Source organism: Anolis carolinensis, chromosome 1, assembly GCF_035594765.1.
Source record: "Anolis carolinensis isolate JA03-04 chromosome 1, rAnoCar3.1.pri, whole genome shotgun sequence".
NCBI classification, from domain to species: Eukaryota; Metazoa; Chordata; class Lepidosauria; order Squamata; family Dactyloidae; genus Anolis; species Anolis carolinensis.
This window is the reverse complement of record NC_085841.1, coordinates 310,104,410-310,124,769: the sequence shown is the minus strand read 5'-3', so window position 1 is coordinate 310,124,769 and position 20,360 is coordinate 310,104,410. Positions and strand designations below refer to the sequence as shown.

The 20,360-nt window shown below is 36.9% G+C and overlaps 1 protein-coding gene across 5 annotated transcripts in view; it reads right to left on the bottom strand.

Annotated features, from left to right (window-relative positions):
• Positions 1–324: 324 nt before the first annotated feature.
• Positions 325–20,360, bottom strand: part of rbm25 (RNA binding motif protein 25) — a 33,111-nt gene continuing 13,075 nt past the window's right edge. For 4 of the 5 annotated variants that reach the window (XM_003214523.4, XM_008103914.3, XM_062968093.1 and 1 more), the window contains 14 exons: positions 19,696–19,856; positions 16,712–16,894; positions 14,737–14,790; positions 14,393–14,476; positions 10,546–10,826; positions 9,393–9,603; positions 8,896–8,985; positions 7,080–7,153; positions 5,923–6,073; positions 4,824–5,148; positions 3,240–3,514; positions 1,581–1,679; positions 1,004–1,051; positions 325–861 (listed from right to left, as the gene is read on the bottom strand). In XM_003214523.4, the coding sequence (XP_003214571.1) occupies positions 769–861; positions 1,004–1,051; positions 1,581–1,679; positions 3,240–3,514; positions 4,824–5,148; positions 5,923–6,073; positions 7,080–7,153; positions 8,896–8,985; positions 9,393–9,603; positions 10,546–10,826; positions 14,393–14,476; positions 14,737–14,790; positions 16,712–16,894; positions 19,696–19,856 (2,129 nt within the window). In that variant the 3' untranslated portion in view covers positions 325–768. The remainder of the gene's footprint in view (positions 862–1,003; positions 1,052–1,580; positions 1,680–3,239; positions 3,515–4,823; positions 5,149–5,922; positions 6,074–7,079; positions 7,154–8,895; positions 8,986–9,392; positions 9,604–10,545; positions 10,827–14,392; positions 14,477–14,736; positions 14,791–16,711; positions 16,895–19,695; positions 19,857–20,360) is intronic. The other variant, XM_062968094.1, reaches the window with a different exon arrangement.

The window sequence follows — 20,360 nt, the reverse complement described above, 5'->3', positions numbered from 1 at the left end:
TAAAACCTTTTCATAAATATCCCAAGCAATTTTTCTTTTAAATATTTAAGATGTTGAATTACTACAAAGGCCAAAATCAAATAAATATGTGTACTTGCAATCCTTGATTTTTTTAAAATGTAAATTTGTGTCATAACTTTTAACTGAACAAAACGCCTCATAATGAACAGGAAAAAACAACAGCTTTGTAAGGATGTCTTGAGTTGATACAAGTCCACCATGTTTTGTACTTGTTTGTCTAGAAGAAATGTTATGGAATCCAACAAAGGAATAAGTTCACATCCATGCACATAAAGACTGAGTGTCAGCAAAATGACTCCCATCCATCTTTTATATTTTGAAGTTTATTATTTTTAAAAAATGGAGGGCAAAGAAAGAAGGATGCATTTACATAAAAACAACTATTTTTGTATGTAGTAAGTGCAGATGTTTCCTTACATGGATCTTTTAAAAATATTTACAGGATCAGTTAGGAGATGAGTATCAGACTGTATACAGCAGCTGCAATTTATAAACAATTCCTGTAACATTACATGGTGAATGAAAAAAAAAAACACCAATGCAGGATTCAAATAATTACAACCAAGGAAGCTTAGAAGTCGGGCAAGGGGGGCGCCTCAGTGTAACAGAGGATGAAAAAAATTCACATTTTCTACATTTAAAAAATACAGGTCTCACAAATATTTCTGAAGACAAAGAAACTTCAAAGTTCTTCAGTGATGTGAAACAAAAAAATTGAAATGGAGCCCTAAAAACAAAAAAGAACCTTTATTTCACAAGACCAATTTTTTTGGCTTCTGTTTCATATATCAATAATCTCCACATTTTCACTATAAAAACTTCTGCTTCTTCATCTAGCACCTGCAGGAAACAGAAAGGTATATTAACAGCTGGAGGAAACATTTGTTTGCCATGAATTGGTGGAAGCACTGATTTTGCTTTCCAGACAGCAAATTCTAAATTTACAATAGTTGGAAATTCTGGGTCTCTTTCCTTTACTTACCATAGCGACATCGTCCAGGATGCTCTGTGGTGAGCTATGAGCCATAACCTGAAAAAGAAAGAGAGGTACAGAAACTCAGAACAGAGCACCTGAATGATTGTGAAAACAATTTATTACATGATTTAGTGGATTTATAATAGTTAAACCTAAAAAGAAATTCTAATAAAATTTGAACTGCATCTCATTTCATGCTTTCCTAAGAATTCTCCAGCAAATAAAACAGCTATCTAATCTCTACATTTCTGTCCCAATTCCACTTCTCTGGTTCTCCACTGTAAACCAAAGTTATTTTTCAAGAGTTGAATTACTGAGGAATGCTACTACCTGTGGCTTAGAATGTCACTCAACAAAAGGTTCTCACATTATTTTCTATCATGTCAGTTTCCAAGATAGATTACTTATGTGAGACTCACGTCCAACATCAATATTCTGATCTTATGATATCAGTTAAAAATTTGAATGCATAGAAAATGCCACACACTTACAGATAATAGACATAGCAACCAACAATCATTGCAAATACTTTAACATAATTATTGGGACAGATCAACCAAATTGTATTTATAAAAGAGCAAACCTTTGAACAAACAAAGTCGACTAGTGTTGCTTCTTCTTCACCAATATATTCTATTATTTTTTTGTTGATCCAAGGTCTAATTCGACGTTCCATTAATGTCTAGAACAGAAAGCAGTATTATTGTAGGTAATCACATCTTTTTGTACTTGCACCATACATTGTTTTCATTCCAGGTACCATCTGTCAACATTACAGGCAGTCTCTGGGTTACATACAGGATAGGTTCTGTAGGTTCATTCTTAAGTTGAATTTGTATGTAAGTCAAAACAGGCCCGGCGGACGCCGCTGGTTGGGATGTGAGGGGAGCAGCAAAAAGTGTACCATGTGCTTAGAATTCCTTGTTTAAAAAGGTGTTAGAACACGAACACTTTCAGCAATAGAAAGGAAAACAGAGAAATAGGTAACCCTTCCTTCAAGGAGCCTCTCCTGTTTATCCCATCTCAGCTTCCTTGGGGTGCATCTTCTATTCTGTAGAATGAATGCAACTTGATACTACTTTAAGTGTCCTAGCTCATTGCTATGGAACCTTTTGCCTTCTCTGCCAAAGAATGCTGCTGCTTCACCAAATGACAAATCCCATGATTACATAGCATTGAGCCATGATAATTAAAGTGGTGTCAGACACAAAATAAAAAGGAGAGGGGTTTGGAGAGACAGAAACATAGGAAAAAGAAAAGATGGAGAGATACAGGCACGCTTTGGCTCAGTACTAAGATTTCCTGGCAGGAAGAGGCCCATTCATAACAAGGAATCGTACCTAAATCAGATGTTCGTAACTCAGGAACTGCCTGTACTTAACATTAGAACTACACACTTCAAAGACCTTATATCAGGGAAATAAACCGAAGATTACCTCAGGCTTTAACTAGTACAGGAGTATACTTTCATTATTTCTTAAGCTAATTTGTTCTAGTGTTTAACTGGAAGGGAAATGTTTAAGGTTGTACAGTTATATGGAGGAATACTGCACTTACATGATATTTACATCCAAGCAAACACAAAACTGTTATCTTTTCTCTACCATAAGCAGTAACATGCCACTTCAGCATTAATTGATTTTAAAACTTCTTTTGTTTCTTTTAAAAAAAACCAACACTTAGGTTATTGTAGTATACAATACAGAACAAGTACCGGCATGTTATAGAAAAGGCTTCAGTAACCAAAATAGAGCTAATTCTTAGTCCTCCTCCAGAAACAAAAGCCAGGATTCAAAACAGGTGCATAAACCTTCGCATATCACCCCAATCTATTATGGTAGGGAATAATGCAGTCCTCTTCCATATGATCGTAACTCCAAGTAGCCCTAAGCACAACGATCAATGGTGAGGAATGTTCAAGTTGGGAAGTGTTTGTTCCTCCCACTCCTGTTATATGTGGCTTTCTATCCCACCTGAAACAATGAACTCACAGCAAAGAGATAGATGACTTTTAAACTGAATAAGAACAGTAACCTCCTACTCTGTTGTCAAAATGACTTAAGATGTAATAGAAGGCCTTGATTCCTTACAGTAGTGGCACATTGGTGAAATCTTATGTGGAGGGTTGGTGAAGTCCTCTAGAAAATGTGTTGGGGTAATGGTCAAGAACTGGATGTCTGAGAACTTGCTGTAATAAAAGTTCTATAAATTACATTCAAGATTTTAAAATAAATATACGCACTGAATCCACAATAGACCAGTCAAGAGGATAAGCAAACAGCTCTGGTTTGGCAGTGGGGATCTTCTCAATTAGACTCTTAATGTGTTTCCGCTTCTCTTCGGTGTTGACACTGCCTTTGGAAGAGCCTTTGTCTTCATCACCATAATCCAAAGGCACTAGTTTCCTTTTACGTGGCATGTCATCGCTATCTTCATCTTCAAATTTATTAAAGACACTGTCTACAGTGAGTTTCTTTCTTTTCACAGCATTTGGCTGGTTAGGACTATTGCATGCACCTATAGGAACAAAAAAAAATGTTCTAAAATATGAAAATGTTAATTCCCCTTTAGGAATTATCCCAAGTTAAAGGTAAAACCTCCACAATTGAAAACAAAATCTTATGAATAATCTAAGACAGTGTTTCTCAAACTCTGCTCCTCCAGATGTTTCGGACTTTGGCTGCCACAATTCCTAAAAGCTGGTAAAATGGCTGGGATTTCTGGAAAATAAAGTCCAAAACACTTGGTGGAGCAGAGTTTGGGAAGCACTGATATAAGACATCAACTACAGAATAGAGCAGCTAGGATTAAGATTAAAATCCAACTGTTACTTCCAACAGAACCTACTGAATCAAATGTTTAATAAATATTCACTTACCAAGTTCCCACAGGCTCAATGAGTCTATTCTAGGATGGGATTAACAATTGGATTTAGCCTAGTCTGACTGACTCCCCTTCACTGTTCCCTCAGGGGAGAATCCAGCCATACTTCCATTAACAAAGCCCTTGACGAAGCTATTTTGTTTTTGTTTTTTTGTTTTGCTTGTGCAACCCCTCTTTTCTCCTGGTCCTCAATCTAGCTGCAAATTTTTAACATCAGCATTGGATGAATAATGAAAGGCGGCTAGGCAAGCGAACTTTCAGTGTCAGGTTGCAGCAGTGTGTCTGAAGTAATCCATGCAATAAAGCTTTTACTGGGACTGAATGGAATTATTCTCTAGTCAATTCTATACCGTAATTGTGTGCACTTGTCTAGAACAGGCTAGGTAAAAAGCATCTGCCTCCTGAATCCCTTACTGAGCATGCATGAACAACAAAACAGAAAAAAGGAGACTAGCCTGCCCCTCCACATACCCTTAAGCATGTTTAAAACAGCACAGACCTGTATGTTCAACCAAAGAAAATTAAAAAGTGGAGAAAGCACAAATCCTGGATGCATTTTCAAAAGTGCATTCAAGTGGTCTCAAAAAGATTGACTTTTTTTTACTTGTACAAAGCTAACGTAATATGATTGTTTTGTAACACGTGGACATTATTAGTTTCAAATGAAAATTTTGCTGAAACATGTTGAACTACTTTTTTTGTGGCTGCTGGAACCTATTCTTATTCTTACACATATTTTTGCCTTCGGTACTATGATTTATGTTGAAAATGTAATGTTCAAAAACATCTACTTTGAAAATTGAAATGTATCTGTAATCAAATTTGATATTTTTATTCAGAAAGTCTGAAGTAAGGAATTAATTTCCAAGTTAACTGTGATAAATGTTAAGAGCACAGTCCTATCTATCCGCCTTTTAAAAAAGTGGAAAGAAAATAAACTTGCCAAGTTTGAGGCTTAGCCCTATTTTAGGCCTATATTCCTCTGGCTGTTGCTGATCAGGAGAATTTTCATGTGGGATGATGATACCACATGGAGATTCATCCCCAGGAGTGTTGGGAGTTGCATTGCCACTTGCAGATGAAACAGATGGTGCAGAACTGATGGGTCGTAATGTTGGTTTAAGGCAGGGTTTTTGTTCTGGCTCTTCCTCCTCTTCTTCAGGTTCTTCTCTTTTCTCTTCTTTCTCTTGCTTTTCCTCCTCCTCTTCCTCAGATTCTGGCTCCTGTTTGGTTTGCGGCTGTCGACGTCTTTCGGCCTCTTGTTCCATCTTAAAACAAGAGAAATGAATTTAAAGATGGGAGAGTAGAATCAAATTAAGCAAATATCACCAACACTTCAAGTCTCTATGTACGGTCTTCATTATTAGAAATTAAAACATACAAAACAAGTCTGGGTATTCCATCATCAATAGATAACAAGTCCATTAAAAAAATTTTTTTGATTTGTGAGAAATGATCTAAATTAGCAATACTAATGTTTATAGAGAGTTATGAAAACAAACATTTATTAATTTAAATATTTATATTTTACTCCATATCAAAAGATCTCTGAGCCGCTTAAAATAAAATCAATTTATATCAATAAATAATTAAATTAATGTTGAAAGAGAGAAAATATATTAAATCATTTCTCAGGTCAAAACCAGACCATTTAAAGCTGAGTACTAACAATAGCATATACACAAACTGGCTCAAAGACTTTACAATATATAATAGCATATACACAAATCAGGCCCAAAGACTTTAATAAAAACCATACTGTGACTTCACGCTGAAACAATAGCCTTTGGACCTATTGGGTCTTGAAGGGTAGAATATTCCACAGCATGTGGCCATCCTGGAGAAGGCCCTCTCTCATGTTTTCCCAAAAGTGAACTGTCAACCAATACTGACCATATTGATATGAGGATGAACATGTCAATCTGCAAGTCTTGTTACAATTCTCTAGCTTACCAATTCTCAATTACATGAGATAGTATACATTACAATAATGCCAATTCATGGGTTTTTTTTGTGTGCCAGAAAAGCTGTTTGTTTCTTACTCTTTGCAACTCGGCATCTGGATCTGGGTGCCCTTCTGCAAGAAGACGTTGTCGTATTTCTTCTAGTTCTTCCTTTTCTCTTTTCCTGTCCCGTTCATCTGCTTCCATTTCTTTCTCTCTGTCTCGCAATCGTTTCTGCAAAGCACTTCCCCTATAACAGGCATTTACTTTATAAATTACAAGTTCTTGCAACACAAAGTTTTGTTTTCTTTAGAATAAACATAAAAAGATAAGCATAGCATAATCCATACATTCAGAATTTAAACTACAAAGTTTCAGGTTTTATATTGTAACTGGAAAGAAAAGACCTACTGCTGCATTGACCAGATGATCACTGGGGAGACAGCCTTTTCAACAGCAACACTTTGGAGTACTCTCTTCAACGAGGGATGCCTGTTTTCCACTTTGCTATCTTTCTTGACACAAAGTTATGTGGACACTGCCTTTACAGAACTGCTGTTATTATTCGATATTTTACAGCACATTTAACAAAAAATTGAAAACTATTAGTGCATCTGGAGAATGGGTTCCAAATCTAAATAACAACACATTCTTAAAAGCTACCAGAAATTACTGGCACAGCCTTAGCACAATATTCATTGGCCTCAGAATCCCTTTGTTTAGAAATTATGTGTAATTTCAAGAACTCTGGCAGAAAGACGACATTTTAAATGTAAAAACTGCCACAGACACCTCACCCTGATAGCATGATGGGCGAAGTGCTTTTATTGGTGCTCAAGGCATTTGTTGAAGATGGGTGGAGGGGAAGGCCAGAACCCTAGATACTGAGTGTTAATCAATTCTGCTTAACATTGGTTGTCTCATAATCCCCCACCAATTCAGATCACAACGATGTAAGCTCAGTGCTGAATCAGGCCAGCATTCTGTCTGCACAGTGACTATTCAGTATCGGAAGCCTATGTAACTGTCATTTGACCCTCACACTCTTATTTCACAGGAACTCATCCAAGAAAATCTACTGCTTCTTATACTGGAAAAAGTATATACTGTAGTTTTTGGATTAGTAGATACTGATGGTCCTACCCTTCTACATCTATTAAGGCTGGCAGCACTCCTCACTGCACTTTGTGGCAAGAGTTCCAATGGATAAATAGAAGAACTTAACAAACCCATCTGGTACAGCACAATAAACATACCTGTAGTATTTTGGATCATCTCGGTCGTCATCATAATCTTCCAGAAATTCTTTTAGACGTTTTGCTTCTTTTGCCTATGAGTGTTAAACACAATTTTCTTAATTCAGATAATTTTTACCCTGCTCTTCAGCCACAAAGGCATTCAGAGCATCTTATAATCTACATAAGGTAAATCAGATGTAATGAATGAGACACGATGTAGCTGTGTCTATCTGGCTGCTTCCCTCCCTCCCACTCAGTGGCCAGCAGAACATCAGTTGAAGGTAGTGGGAGGGGCTCCTAACAGCTGCTAGATGATGTTATGCCTAAGAAAGTTTAATACATTTAACAATGCCTTTCAAGTAAGTCTGCTTATTTCAAGCAGAATTTTTGGAGTTAATCACCCTGACATAAAAGCAATCGAAGTCCACCAAATACACCCACCTCCCCAACATCTAAATCTTTCAAATTGCCACATCTAGGTGTCAAAAAACTGTTTGTGTATTTTACCTGGGCAACACTTGCACCTTCTTAGGAAGGACTGTTTCAAGCTACCAGCAATACTCTTTAAAGTTAGTTCACATGGTTAGTGCACTTCTTAAAAGCTGATGTCCCAGATTTTATAGAGTTTATGTTCTATACCAGGCATGGGCAAACTCTCTGGCCTACCAGGTATTTTGGACTTCAACTCCCAGAAATTCCAGCCACCTTACAGGCTGCTAGGAATTGTGGGAGATGAAGTCCAAAATACCTGGAGAACTGAAGATTGCCCATGGCTGTTCTATATAAATATACAAAATTGGGCAATTAAAAAAACACAATCACAGCTCCTTGAACCTGCAAGTGGCCAAAATGTGCCAATAAATTTCAGTAGTCTGGCACTGTGGTGGCTATGTAGGACATTTCTGCTTGACATAAAGATGAGTGGGGAATATGCATATGTTCCCTTCATGCCTTGATGTAAAATACAAATACACCCAAAAGGTAGGGTTCTTTGCCACTACCACCATATAGATTAATGTAACAGGAGCAAGGGGAACTACATATGGTGCATTTGCAGACTACCCATGATGTATGCAGAACACTGTATATTTAAAATTATGGCAATTGTACTGGCCCATTAAGAAAAAAATAGCAATAGCAGTTTAGGACAAACTTTTTGTAAGTCACCATGGAGTAATTGGTTCTGAGCTTTAACTGAGCTTTTGCAGAAGCAGAAATATGCTGATAGTAAAGCAAATGTTACAAGCTAGATGTATAATACAGTAAGCCTTCAAATAACAATGCAGACAAATTCGATTCTATCATGCTCTGTGCTAATATAACAAGTATAATGAGATAAAGCAACAAAACCCCTATTAATATTTAAGCAGCTATTAGTTGTTTATTCCTATCTCTATAGTTTACTGGAAACTGCAGGCACTTTGAAAGTCACAAGCATAACAAAATATAGTTATATTGGTAAAGCTACAGTCTTTAGGATGCCTATATGGTTGGATTCTGAACTTCATTTTACTCTTGAAGAATGTTGGAGCAGCTATAAAACCTCCTGGTGTTTTTATATGCAGGTCATGTTTCTATTCTACTTGGAACAACTTATGCAGATCTTTTTGTTCCCATATTCACCTTTATAAGCCACCCTGGGAGCCAAATGTTAGCAGGCTAATAAATGATCACATACCCCTCTGCACAAAAGCAGAGCTTTAAATCATTTCACAAAATGTTATTATTTTGCGACACTGTAATTTAAGAGCCATATGCAGGAGGCATAATTTGCAATTCTAATATACCACAGTGCTAATTCTGTTCAGTCAATGAAAAGTGATGAAACCCTTACCATTTCTCTTCGTCTTTCTTCTTCCCTCTCAGATTCTTTTTCATATTCTCTAGCTTTCTTTCGTTCTCTAATCTCCCAGTTTTTAAGGCGCTGAAAAAAAGCAATTTGCTTATTTCACCATTTCACCAGAGAAGTAAAAGTAGTCCATTTCAGAATAGCAAATTATCCATATTTATCAGCCAAATAATTTGTTCTGATAAACAACTCCACTGCTGAATACTACCACACAATGACAATATAAACTACAATATCTGCAGGAATTAGAAACTGAGTTGGATCCTAACCTCTGGGACCAATATTTTGCTCAAAATTTATCAACACGCTCTCCTTGTAGCAGCTTCCCTCAAGAGAGTAAAGCACATGATGGGAAGTTGCTGTTCAGTGCTCCGCAGCTGCAAGAAGCACCAGTGGAGATCAGATTCTCTACCCACCACATGCAAATCTCTCACTTGAACTAGGACCAAAACCCATGGATCAGGAGTGACTTCCCTAGATACCTCTTGATAAGCGGCTTCTTTTTCACGTAGTTTCCTTTCCAGTTTACGACGCTCATATGCATCTTCTTCATCTTCTTCTCTATCCCTTTTCTTGTCCTTTTCACGTTCCCTTTCCCGCTCTCTTTCTCTTTCCCGCTCTCGTTCCCGCTCTCTCTCTCGTTCCCTCTCTCGCTCTCTTTCCCGTTCCCTCTCTCTGTCTCTGCTTTTCTCCCTGTGAACAAACATAATACCAAGTGATTAATTTATGGAGTTTTCAACATCTAACACCATGGACAAGAAAGTTTAATTCTGCAAGATAACTGAAGAGCCATTCATCATAAGATTGACAAAAAGTGATTTAAAGGTAACTGCAAATAAGGAAAAATTCCAACAGCCATTGCTTATGAACAATTATCAGGCAAACAATCTTTTGAACAAGGGTACAGTTTAACAATTAACAGTTACCACTCTAACATGCAGTTGTAACTTGAATAGGATTCGGTTGCCATGTAGGGGTTAAACCTCCTTGCCATGCTGAGAATGTGTTGTCGAAGGCTTTCATGGCCGGGATCACAGGGTTGTTGTATGTCTTTCGGGCTGTGTGGCCATGTTCCAGAAGCATTCTCTCCTGACGTTTCGCCCACATCTATGGCAGGCATCCTCAGAGGTTGTGAGGTATGGAGAAAACTAAGCAAAGAGGTTAATATATTATAAATTATATTAACCTCTTTGCTTAGTTTTCTCCATACCTCACAACCTCTGAGGATGCCTGCCATAGATGTGGGCGAAACGTCAGGAGAGAATGCTTCTGGAACATGGCCACACAGCCCGAAAGACATACAACAACCCCATGCTGAGAATGGTTCTTTCCCTGCTGTCAACCAAACTTTAGGAAGGGGCCTGAGGGACAAGGCAGCATTTCTGTAGACAAATTGCTGTATTTATTCAATTCTAACACACACTTTATCTTACCTTATGTATTTTTGTGGTGGCAGTGATACTGAAATTAGAGTGTGTCTTACAATTGAAAAAATATGCTATTATTTAACAAAGAGCCTCTTGCTTTATTAAACACTGTTGTTTGGGAACATGGATACTGTTCTGGAACTATTTCCCTTCAAAATTCAATATTAGCAATGTTATTTAAAAGGATCCATAACACAGTATTATTTACCTAGATCTGCTCCGATCCTTGTTGCGGTCCGAGCTTCTTTCGCGGTCTCTGTCGCGATCTCTTTCCCTGTCCCGGTCTCTGTCTTTAGTGCGGTCCCGATCTCTATCCCGTTCTCGTTCGCGCTCCCGTTCCTTCTCCTTCTCTCTTTCACGCTCCCTCTCTCTCTCTCTTTCACGCTCCCTTCTCTCTCTTTCACGCTCCCGTTCCCTTTCTCTTTCACGACGTTCTTTTTCAATTTCTTGTCTCTCTTTCTCCTTTTTGCCTTTCTCCTCCTCCAATTTCTACAAACCAAGATGTTTATCATAGTTAATCGGTAGCAATATTTGGGGGCCCACCTCCCCCACCACACAGAACACCCAAGGTTGGTAGTGAGCATACCAAAATCACCTACAATTTCACATTTTAATTAAATAGTTTGCTTTCAATTCATAAGAATGAAAACAGTTCTGCAACCACAAGGTACATTTCGTGCAAAAGCATATGTCTAACATAGATCAGCAATCTTCACTCTAGGTTAAAAAGGCAGTGCTTATCTCATATATAATAGTAGTTGGATATCGCATTGCCTATAGTAGTTCACAAGCAATTCTGAATACAGTAAGACAGAATAGCCTGAACAGAAACAGGATGAATTTTTAACAGTTAATCCTGCTCTTATAGACAATTTAGTAGGATACTGACCAGGTCAAAACAGGTGATTACCACATGCTGCAGTCAAACCAAATTCATTCTATGTAAGGATAAGAGATAAAGCAACATCCAACTACATAATAGAGTATATGACTGAAACAATCATAGTAATCCAACTTTATTTTGAATACATTCCTAAAGTATATTCTAGACAATGGGAACCTCAATTAGGAAAAGGTTGGCAATCACAGAAAGACTAAGATATTGTTCAATATGTTTTTAATTTTTTTCTACAGAATTGCATTCTTTTATTGAAAAATACATGCCTATTTCCAAAACTCCCATGAAGTAAACAGAAAAATAAAAATTGCACTAAAATGATAGATAAATCCATTCCTGGAAGCAATTGGTGTGTGTTAACTTACAGATGCTGTGCTAGGACATGGACCGCCAACACTGGATTAACCTTGCCTACAAGCTATATTTCTGGGAGGAAGAGCAAGTACATGGTTCACAAGTAAACCAAAAGGAAAAAAAAAACATAAGCCATGTGTGAGCCTGATGGATGCCAAAACATTATGGGTATGATCCTTCCATGCGAAAATGTGGTGTAAGGAAGGATTTACAAAGAGCATAACAGAACACTTATCACGCATCTTCTGTTTTTGTATATATGCGCAATCGGCACAATCAGGGCATTTCAGATAATGGGAGGATGGAATTCCTCTCTTATATCCCCCATCCATCTCACTTTTGCCAAATGGTGAATGAATACAATCTGCTTGGATTGCTAAACTAAATAGTGGAGGTGAACGGAGATATGAGAGAATTACATATGCCTCCTATTCTGGCCTGTATCATAAGAACAAGGTAACAGAGCACTATTATTCTTTATTGGGGATACTATACCAGTGTGAGGCAGGATCACACCATAAACATTTTCTTTGCAGTTTAAATAGAGGAAGACAGTAGAATCGGCCCCATTGGCACCATGTACTTCTAATGAAATTATAAGCTGGAACAATAAATGTGTGCATATATTTCTCTCTTTTAACAAAGAATTCAAGACAACTTGAAAAGCAAGCTTACCTCTCTGATAGTCTTCTGGATTTCACTCATGGACCAGAGAACCAAAAAACAATATCACAACAATAAAACTAATAGACAAGAGATCAATATATCCAACCACCATGATAAACAGTTACTAAAAAAGAAATATGGTCATGATGGCATTAGATACATTGAGCTCACAAAAGAAAAAGATGGTCAAGAACGGGAGAAAACAGCCATTATGAGGAGACAGAGGCGAAGGTGTACAAGATGTGACAAATCTAATTTCTAAATGAAGTGTCCTTGTATAGGATAAATCCATCTAATAAGGACGATTACAGTATGCTATGTAAACTTTCAAAGGCCCAACTTACCTCAAATTTCATATAGATTTACAGAAAAGTGTATACACTGAAGGGGTTGATACTTACAGATTATTGTTGTTTGAATAAGAGTAACATTAAATTCCTGGATTTTCTCCTAAATTTATTCTATAGTAAAAGCCATGATCAAAATTTGTCTTAATTTCAGCTCTTTAGAAAATAGCAAGTTTAACATGACCGATTTTATTATGCCGAAGACTGAACTGGCAAGAATTTCATATTAAAATTTAAGTAATAGGTTGCTTCCATGTGAACAAAATAATATGTGGTAGGAAGAGATGGGGAAAGGATCAAAGATGGATGAATAATGAATAAAGAGTATCATTAGAAAAATATTAAATCTTACCTTATGCTTTCTTCAGACTCATCTGTACTGTAAATGGACGCCCCCTGCAATTCTGATACTCTTACATTCTGAATATTGTTTGTAAACTCTAACCCAAAAACATGCAAAGGTTCACTGTGCTCACAGGCCAGCCCCTTTTTTGAATATCCCACCCAATATAGGAAATAGCCCCTTAAAATCAGTCTTTTATTTTAAAAGGTAAATTCAAAATATTACCCATAGTATAGATCAAAGGCAGTAAAAGGCCCAATTGCTTCTGAAACAGTGAAGCATTTTTGTTTGTTTATTAACCATATGAATTATTTTATATTATAATAATATGGGGCTTGGAAATAAGACTCTGTTTCACCACTCATTAATGTTAAACTCCCAAAATAGTTATCCTCAGGTTCTCATTCCCAAATAGTATTGTAATACTTTGCATTGGCACCAATGTACATCAATTTTTACTTTAAAGTTAGATATACAAATAAGCATGATTTTATAACCAGAGATATATTACCATTCTGTACCTTCAAACCATGACACAATTATTAGCAAACATAAAGCACTCGTTTCAGGGGTAAACACTTCATGGGCATGGAGTACTCGAGCCTTTGTGGGCAGTTGTTATTCTGTTAGAAGTTAAACATCAAAATACAGTGCATGCATAATTTGCATTTCACCACCCTTGCACCACCCTTCCCAAATGGAACACATTAATAAATTCATGTTACAGGAACTTCTGTAGGTGGGAACCGTGAGGTAGGATTTGCTGCGCAAACGTATTTCCAAGCCAGTTACCCCTTTGCATATTTTTCTGAGGGGGCATCCATAAATAATAAAAAACAGAAGCTCATACTTACATCCTATTCCATGTTACTTTCCAAGCTGTGTTTTTCATCTTGCATTAGTCACCATATGATCTCTATCATAATGGTGGGGGTCAATGAATAGATTAGCTTTATGGGAATTTACAGTTCTTCCATGCATCTAAATTTTGGTAAAGTCTGATAACCAATAGCCTAATTTATTTCTCCCCCATTTTCAACTCAGAGCTAAGTTAAATCTTAAAATGAAATTAAGCATTAGAATTGTCTGAATGTTGTAGGGGGCAGCGTATGTTCCAGAAAGCAGCCTAGTTTACTTATGTGGGCTTATGAAAATGGGATTAGCTGCTTTGGATTAATTTTAAAGAAAAGGTAGATAAGAGAATGTTTTCAAAATAATTGTAATTGTGTTTGAGAAATGACTGCAATGCAATCATTAGAAAGTTGAAAGATTAGCTATAAGATATTAAGTCAGTCAAGTGGAAAACTTTTCTTGACTTTTTAGATACATAATCTTGCCTACAGTCAAAAAAAACTATTAAGTGATATGGTTATATGGTTCTCTAAGGGGGAGGGGCCTTGTTTTGTAAAAACCTACTTTTGCATAAGCAGCAAAACAAGTATATTACCTTGTGAGTATCTCTGAATTTACTGATCTCTCGGGATATCAGGTCCCTTTTGTCTTCTTCCATTTCTATAGCGTTTATATCCTCCTGTAACAGAGAAGAGGAAAGGGGGAAGAGATCAGGAGATAATATATTAAAACCCATCTGTACAGGAACAGTAGAACCAAAAGAAAACTAAAGGTTAGATGTTCTGAACCAGTCTTGTAAGATAAATAAAGGCCGTCTGCAGTACCAAACCTCACAGTCTGATGTTAAATGAATGAAAAAAAAATTAGATGGACACAAGTCACAAATCTGGTAACTAGCAGTAAACAAAGTCATTGTCAAAGCCTACAATGTAAACGAACCTTGGTGATGAGTGGATAAGGTATCAGTGGGGCCACTGGAAATCTGCGGAAAATCTGCGGAAAAATCCACGGAGATTTTTTGTTTTTAAAAATAGATTGCACACTACTCTGAAAAAAACAATGTTCTGTATGTTGGTAGAATAAGCAATGAAGTATTGCCGTGACCTTTGGTCTGACTCAACAAAATTACAGAAGAACCTCGCTAATTGTCCTTTTACTGATCTACTTCTCAGCAAAGGTTTAATGGGTGCCACCTCACCCTGGAATGTCTCCATTTAAAATTGTAGGATATTAGCACACTAGGAGATCTTGCAAGCTAAGCTATGCTTGTTAATAAGTGGCCAGTGCTTTTTTTTTCTTTTTGGTATTTGAAGTCTGGTTTGTTTCTTACTCGCTAATTCGCAAAATTACAGTCTTAAAAGGGGATTCCCAATAGCTACTGCAAATTAGCGAGGTTCCCCACATCTGAAATCAAGAGTCAGATTTCATTTGCCATTTTTACCCACAATCTCAAGTCTCCCACATTTACTCTCATCTTTTTTACAATCAAAATGGGCAAGGGAACCAGTTGTGAAGATAAGCATTCAATAAAGGGGACAACAGTATCTCAAAACCAACTTTACATGGCACCCACCCCAATTTCCTCTTCTCCCCCATCATGCAAAGATTCTTTAATTCAAAATCCTATAAAGTCAAGAGGAGATGTTCATGTCCCATCTGCATCCCATCCCATGAAATCCAAAATGTATTTCCACCTTCTCAAAGGGTGGGAAGAAAAGGATAGAGTTACACAGTTCTTTGTTGTGACAGAATACAATAATTTAAAGTTCAGCCAAGTCAATTATCCATGGCTCCTTATTCCCTAAACTAGTATACTGAAGGGATATGCTCAATATTCAGTTTCTGTAAAGGGCTTCCCATAAGTAACCCTTTCAGCATCATTGCATAATACTAGATTATACGCATAAACATAATCCATAGCATGGATGAAATTTAAATGAAAACTGGCCTATAGAAAGGTACAAGAGTACTAGAATTTCATTGCAAAAGTAATTTCTCAAGTTACTGGACCCTAAAAAACAATTAGGGGAGAGATTACATACTCCCTAAGTGAGAAGAATTGCACTGGTTTTAAAATAATTCAATAGCATTCGTAGATAACTTGCTGCTGGCTACCAGTGAAGCAAGCCACAGAAAATAAAGGAAAGACTCCAGGACCAAATTCAATTTTGAACTCTACTTGTGATTGGCAGATGATATAGCTCATCACTGAAACAAACATTCAAAGTTGTACTTTGCATTATTCCTATCAGACATTACCTTTTTAATCCCAGAGGGGAAATATTTAGCCCAACCATTTGCAAGATAATCCACAAAAAGGTGGATTATAGTATCTTGTGCCAAATAATTACACTTTAAAAATGGAAATCAGTTGGTCCAATAGCAAATATTAGCAAACCAATTTATAGCAGTGTGGCTTTCATGCCTTAAAGATAACAAAGTATTTTTAGTTATATTCATAAATATAATTAAAACAGGACAGTGAAGAAAATTCAAGATGCCCAGAGTCAACTGAAGTGTGGCCATTACACAAGTACAAACCCTTAAGACCCAGTGACTTGAATCTTTTAATATATAACAATACAGGCAGGATTTCTACTTTTAGACTCTGAAAAACAATCTGCAATTACTTCAATACATGTATTTTAGAAGGGATGAATGGCTGAATCAAACCTGCAGCTCCAAGTAGTTTGGGCACTGAAACTCTTTTGTATACAGACCTACAACATCCATAGGGTTTGGCATCTAGAACTGATTTTATTTCAGTATGAAACATGAAAACTGTTGCTAACTTCAAGACTTGTTGATTTGTGTTCTCATCAGATGCTTTGAGCTAATATACTGGCACAAGGTCTGGCCCTTATGTAAGGAGAGATGAAGTAAATCTGTTTGTGTCCAAAATCAAAACACATACGTCCTCCTTCTTTTCCTTTTTCTTCTTCCTGGGATGAGAGTCAGACTCTTGGGAGGGGGCATTGAGCTCGCTGGAATATTCCCGTATTAAAACTTCAATGGCCCCTTTAATTAGCTGGTCTCTTCTTTTCGCTTCTTCATCAAGTGCTTCATCATCATCAGTTGTAGGTTCTGGCCTGGCGTTCTAAGAAACAACACAGATTTTAAAGTCAAGCATATGAGGCATGGCAGTGCTGTGTTCCAGACATTTGTGTTATTGGTAGTTTATATATCTCTCTCATCTAAATATGGCACGTAACATTCATACAAGTCTTAAACTGTAAATTTCCTCTATCCTCACAAAGACAATACACTGGCATCGCAGTAGAATTGTAGAAATGTAGTTAGTGAATGCAGAACTGATATGGTACAGCAAAAGTGCCAAGTTAAGACAGGAGAAGGGTATTAAAAGAGATACAAAAAGCTGACTGGTGGATCTTTTCACAAATGCATAGAAACCTACTTCTTATATTTACTGCTGGAAATGCACAAAATAACCAAATAAGCAATGAAATGGCATTTGTGCCTTAAGAATAACTTTTTTTAAAAGTATATACTGAAACCCATACATTTTAATTAAGTAGAATGCAGCTGTAATTCCTACCCTCGCTGCAGTTCTAATTAAGGATATTGACTGATGAAAGGGTTAGGCAGGTGTTACTTTGAGCTGTGCTGTCGCAATGTGCATCTTTCAGGATGTAGTACCTCATACTTTTCCCTCAGACTCTTCCATGAGAAACAGGGGAGCTTTCAGACACAGAAAAAGTTAATAATCATTGGAAGCTAGAAAAGTTGCCTTTCTGCCCCCTTTACATTTGAAGTAAAAGCACTGTAGGTTCCTTTACCATATAGCTGCCAAACAAATCACAGCTAGTTTTAAAGGTGTAAAGGTGGTGGGCAATAGCTCTATGCAATAGCTCAAATGATACTACCCACCTCTGCAGTTTCAAAGAGGGGAGAAAAATTGTGAGTTATCACACTCACTAAAAGTTGGAACTATACAGCACATACATCTATTAAAGTCTGGGTCAATCATGGCATAAAAAAACAATAACCCTATGAAATATGCATGCTTTTCCTCTACATGGTTGCTCACAAGAGTTCCAAATGTCAAACCTATGGATTCAAAATGTCTAGAAAAAAACACAATTCCTCCATAGGAGCAGCCAGCAAGTCGAGTCATGCAGAAGAGAACCTGAGGGCAAGTGCCAACAGTTTGCTCAAGGCTATTTTCAGATCAAGTCATGGCTGTAATCTGAACTAATATGAAACATAATTTGCATATTACATAAAACCAATACTTTTCCAGCAACATTAACTCTTCATTGTTATTAAAAGTTACTTCCAGTCCTTTAAAATTAGTTATAATAGAAAAGGTAGGGTTTTTTTTATCAACTCATGTTTTACCACAAGCATGACTTTGCTTGCTGGTAAATTTTAAATACTGTTTTAAAGACTACTTTAAAAAACCTACAAAATGGAATCTCACCTGAGAATCCAAGATGGGTGTCCAGTCAAGTGCCAGGTTAAGGAACAGAATGGTAAAGGGAAAGAAGCACATTAAGCGACAGTAAGTAAGAAGTAGAGAAAGAAGGAAAGAAGGGATTTCAGCTGGAACAGAAGCTCTCAGATCATAGATGATCAACCTGGAAAGAACTAGAAGGTGGTAGTGACTAGGTGATAATAAAAAGGGAACCAAAGTGCTACTCAGCTATGGAAGCTGAAGCATTCCAGATATTTACTTTCTCAATTAAAAAAACTCTGGATGTAATACTAAAAGAATTTTTAGAGCTTAAACACATTAACAGAGCATCCAGTCTGTGAGCATATTCACTTAAACTCACTCTTAATAGTGAATTTACTTTCCTGACTTACATCCCACAAGAAACACAAAAGCACTCCTACTGTACATCGTGTTTCAGGATTCCCAAAGAGCAGCCATTTAACATCTATCTTAAGGAAACAGTAAGTACATTAAAATTAGGTCTTGACTAATTACAATCTTTACTTCACCCATTCTTTTACACAGTCAACAGTTCACAAAACAAAACATTTAATTCTTATCCACTGCTGAGCAAGTTCTCCTAGTATAATTGATAGACACCATTTTGCCATGTCAATCCCTTTTGCAACTAATAATATAATAAATTAGTATGTTTCAATCACTGATGTCCATCAGTGTTCTCTATTCACTTCTATGCCCTGAAGCCATCAAAGGGAAAGGTGCACTCTGAATATACACCTGCCGAAGGACTGAAATCTGCTGGAGGAAATTTCTACTGTGCCATACCAGTACTACAGAGAGAGCCTTCTCTGTTGTGACATCCACCTTTTAATGGCCCAACTAGCACCAATTTTCTTCCCAGCAACAAATTAAAACATGGTTTTCTCTTGAAGCCTTTGGGGCCTAAATGATTTTATCAAAATCTGTATACATACAGTCATCCTTTCAGATTTGGGGCTTTCACCTTTGCGGATTTGACTCTCTACAGATTTTATTTGATATAATTTCTCTAGAAATCTTTAAGTTCCCCAGTGTGATTTTATGGTCAACTTCTTTCAGACATGCTTATAGTCAGCTCTGGCAGCTTTGCAAGCCATGTCCATTCTTCAGGGACTGCAGAATTCCTTGCCAGCAATAGCTTTTCACCTGTGCTAACTACAATGCCCATGAAGTGGTTTGGACTGTCAAACCTCAAAGCAAAATGAGAAGCAAAGAGCACAGGAACAGCATGGCTACTCATTTATAAATGAAATAACATAGTATAGCAGATAAAGCAGGAAAAGAAAATAAGTAAACTGAGTATGAGAAGGAATCAGATTTCATACTAAACTTTATAATTTCGTTATAATTCAGTAATCTGCCTTCCTAGTTTAGGGCAGATATTTTTAAGTTTGGTTTAGAGTAGACTGAGACCTTAGCAAAAATACGAACAGCATACATACCCCATTGGAAGCCCTTTTCTTTGCCTTCCATTCATCTAGCTGAGCCTTTGTCTTGGCATCAACTTTCACAAGTAATTTCTTTTCTCCAATTTGAAGATCATGAAGTAACCTGAGTGCACGGAGAGTGGAATCTGGTTCTTTATACTCACAAAACCCAAAAGCTAGAAATAATAAATAAGAGGTTAAAAAACAACCAGAATTAAGAATGTATACAAATGCACAGAAAAACTCAGGTCTGCTACTATTTCAGCAGTTTTATGAATTGTAACACAGTGCAGATGACATACGATAGTTAAAGAATGATTTATTTTGGAAAACTACTGTATGAGTAGGGTACATGAGATTTAGATGATACAGATTGCATCTATCCTGTAATGCTACTTTTCATGCAAAGCCCTATTATACTGCCCGAGTAACAACAAGAACACAAGGCTAAATAAATATATCTGCCTATATTAACCAGAATAGGAAAGGTAAGTCCTTCTAAATGATGTCACCCAATCTGGTGAAAGCAGATTTACTATAGATTCCCTTCATTTGGGTTAATATGGCATTGTATGGGTTTCACTGATACTTTTAGATAACAACTTCAGTGCATCCATCAATGAATGTAAACACTGCTAATTTGATAGCAGGCTAGGACAACAGAAACTGATGGGAGGTGG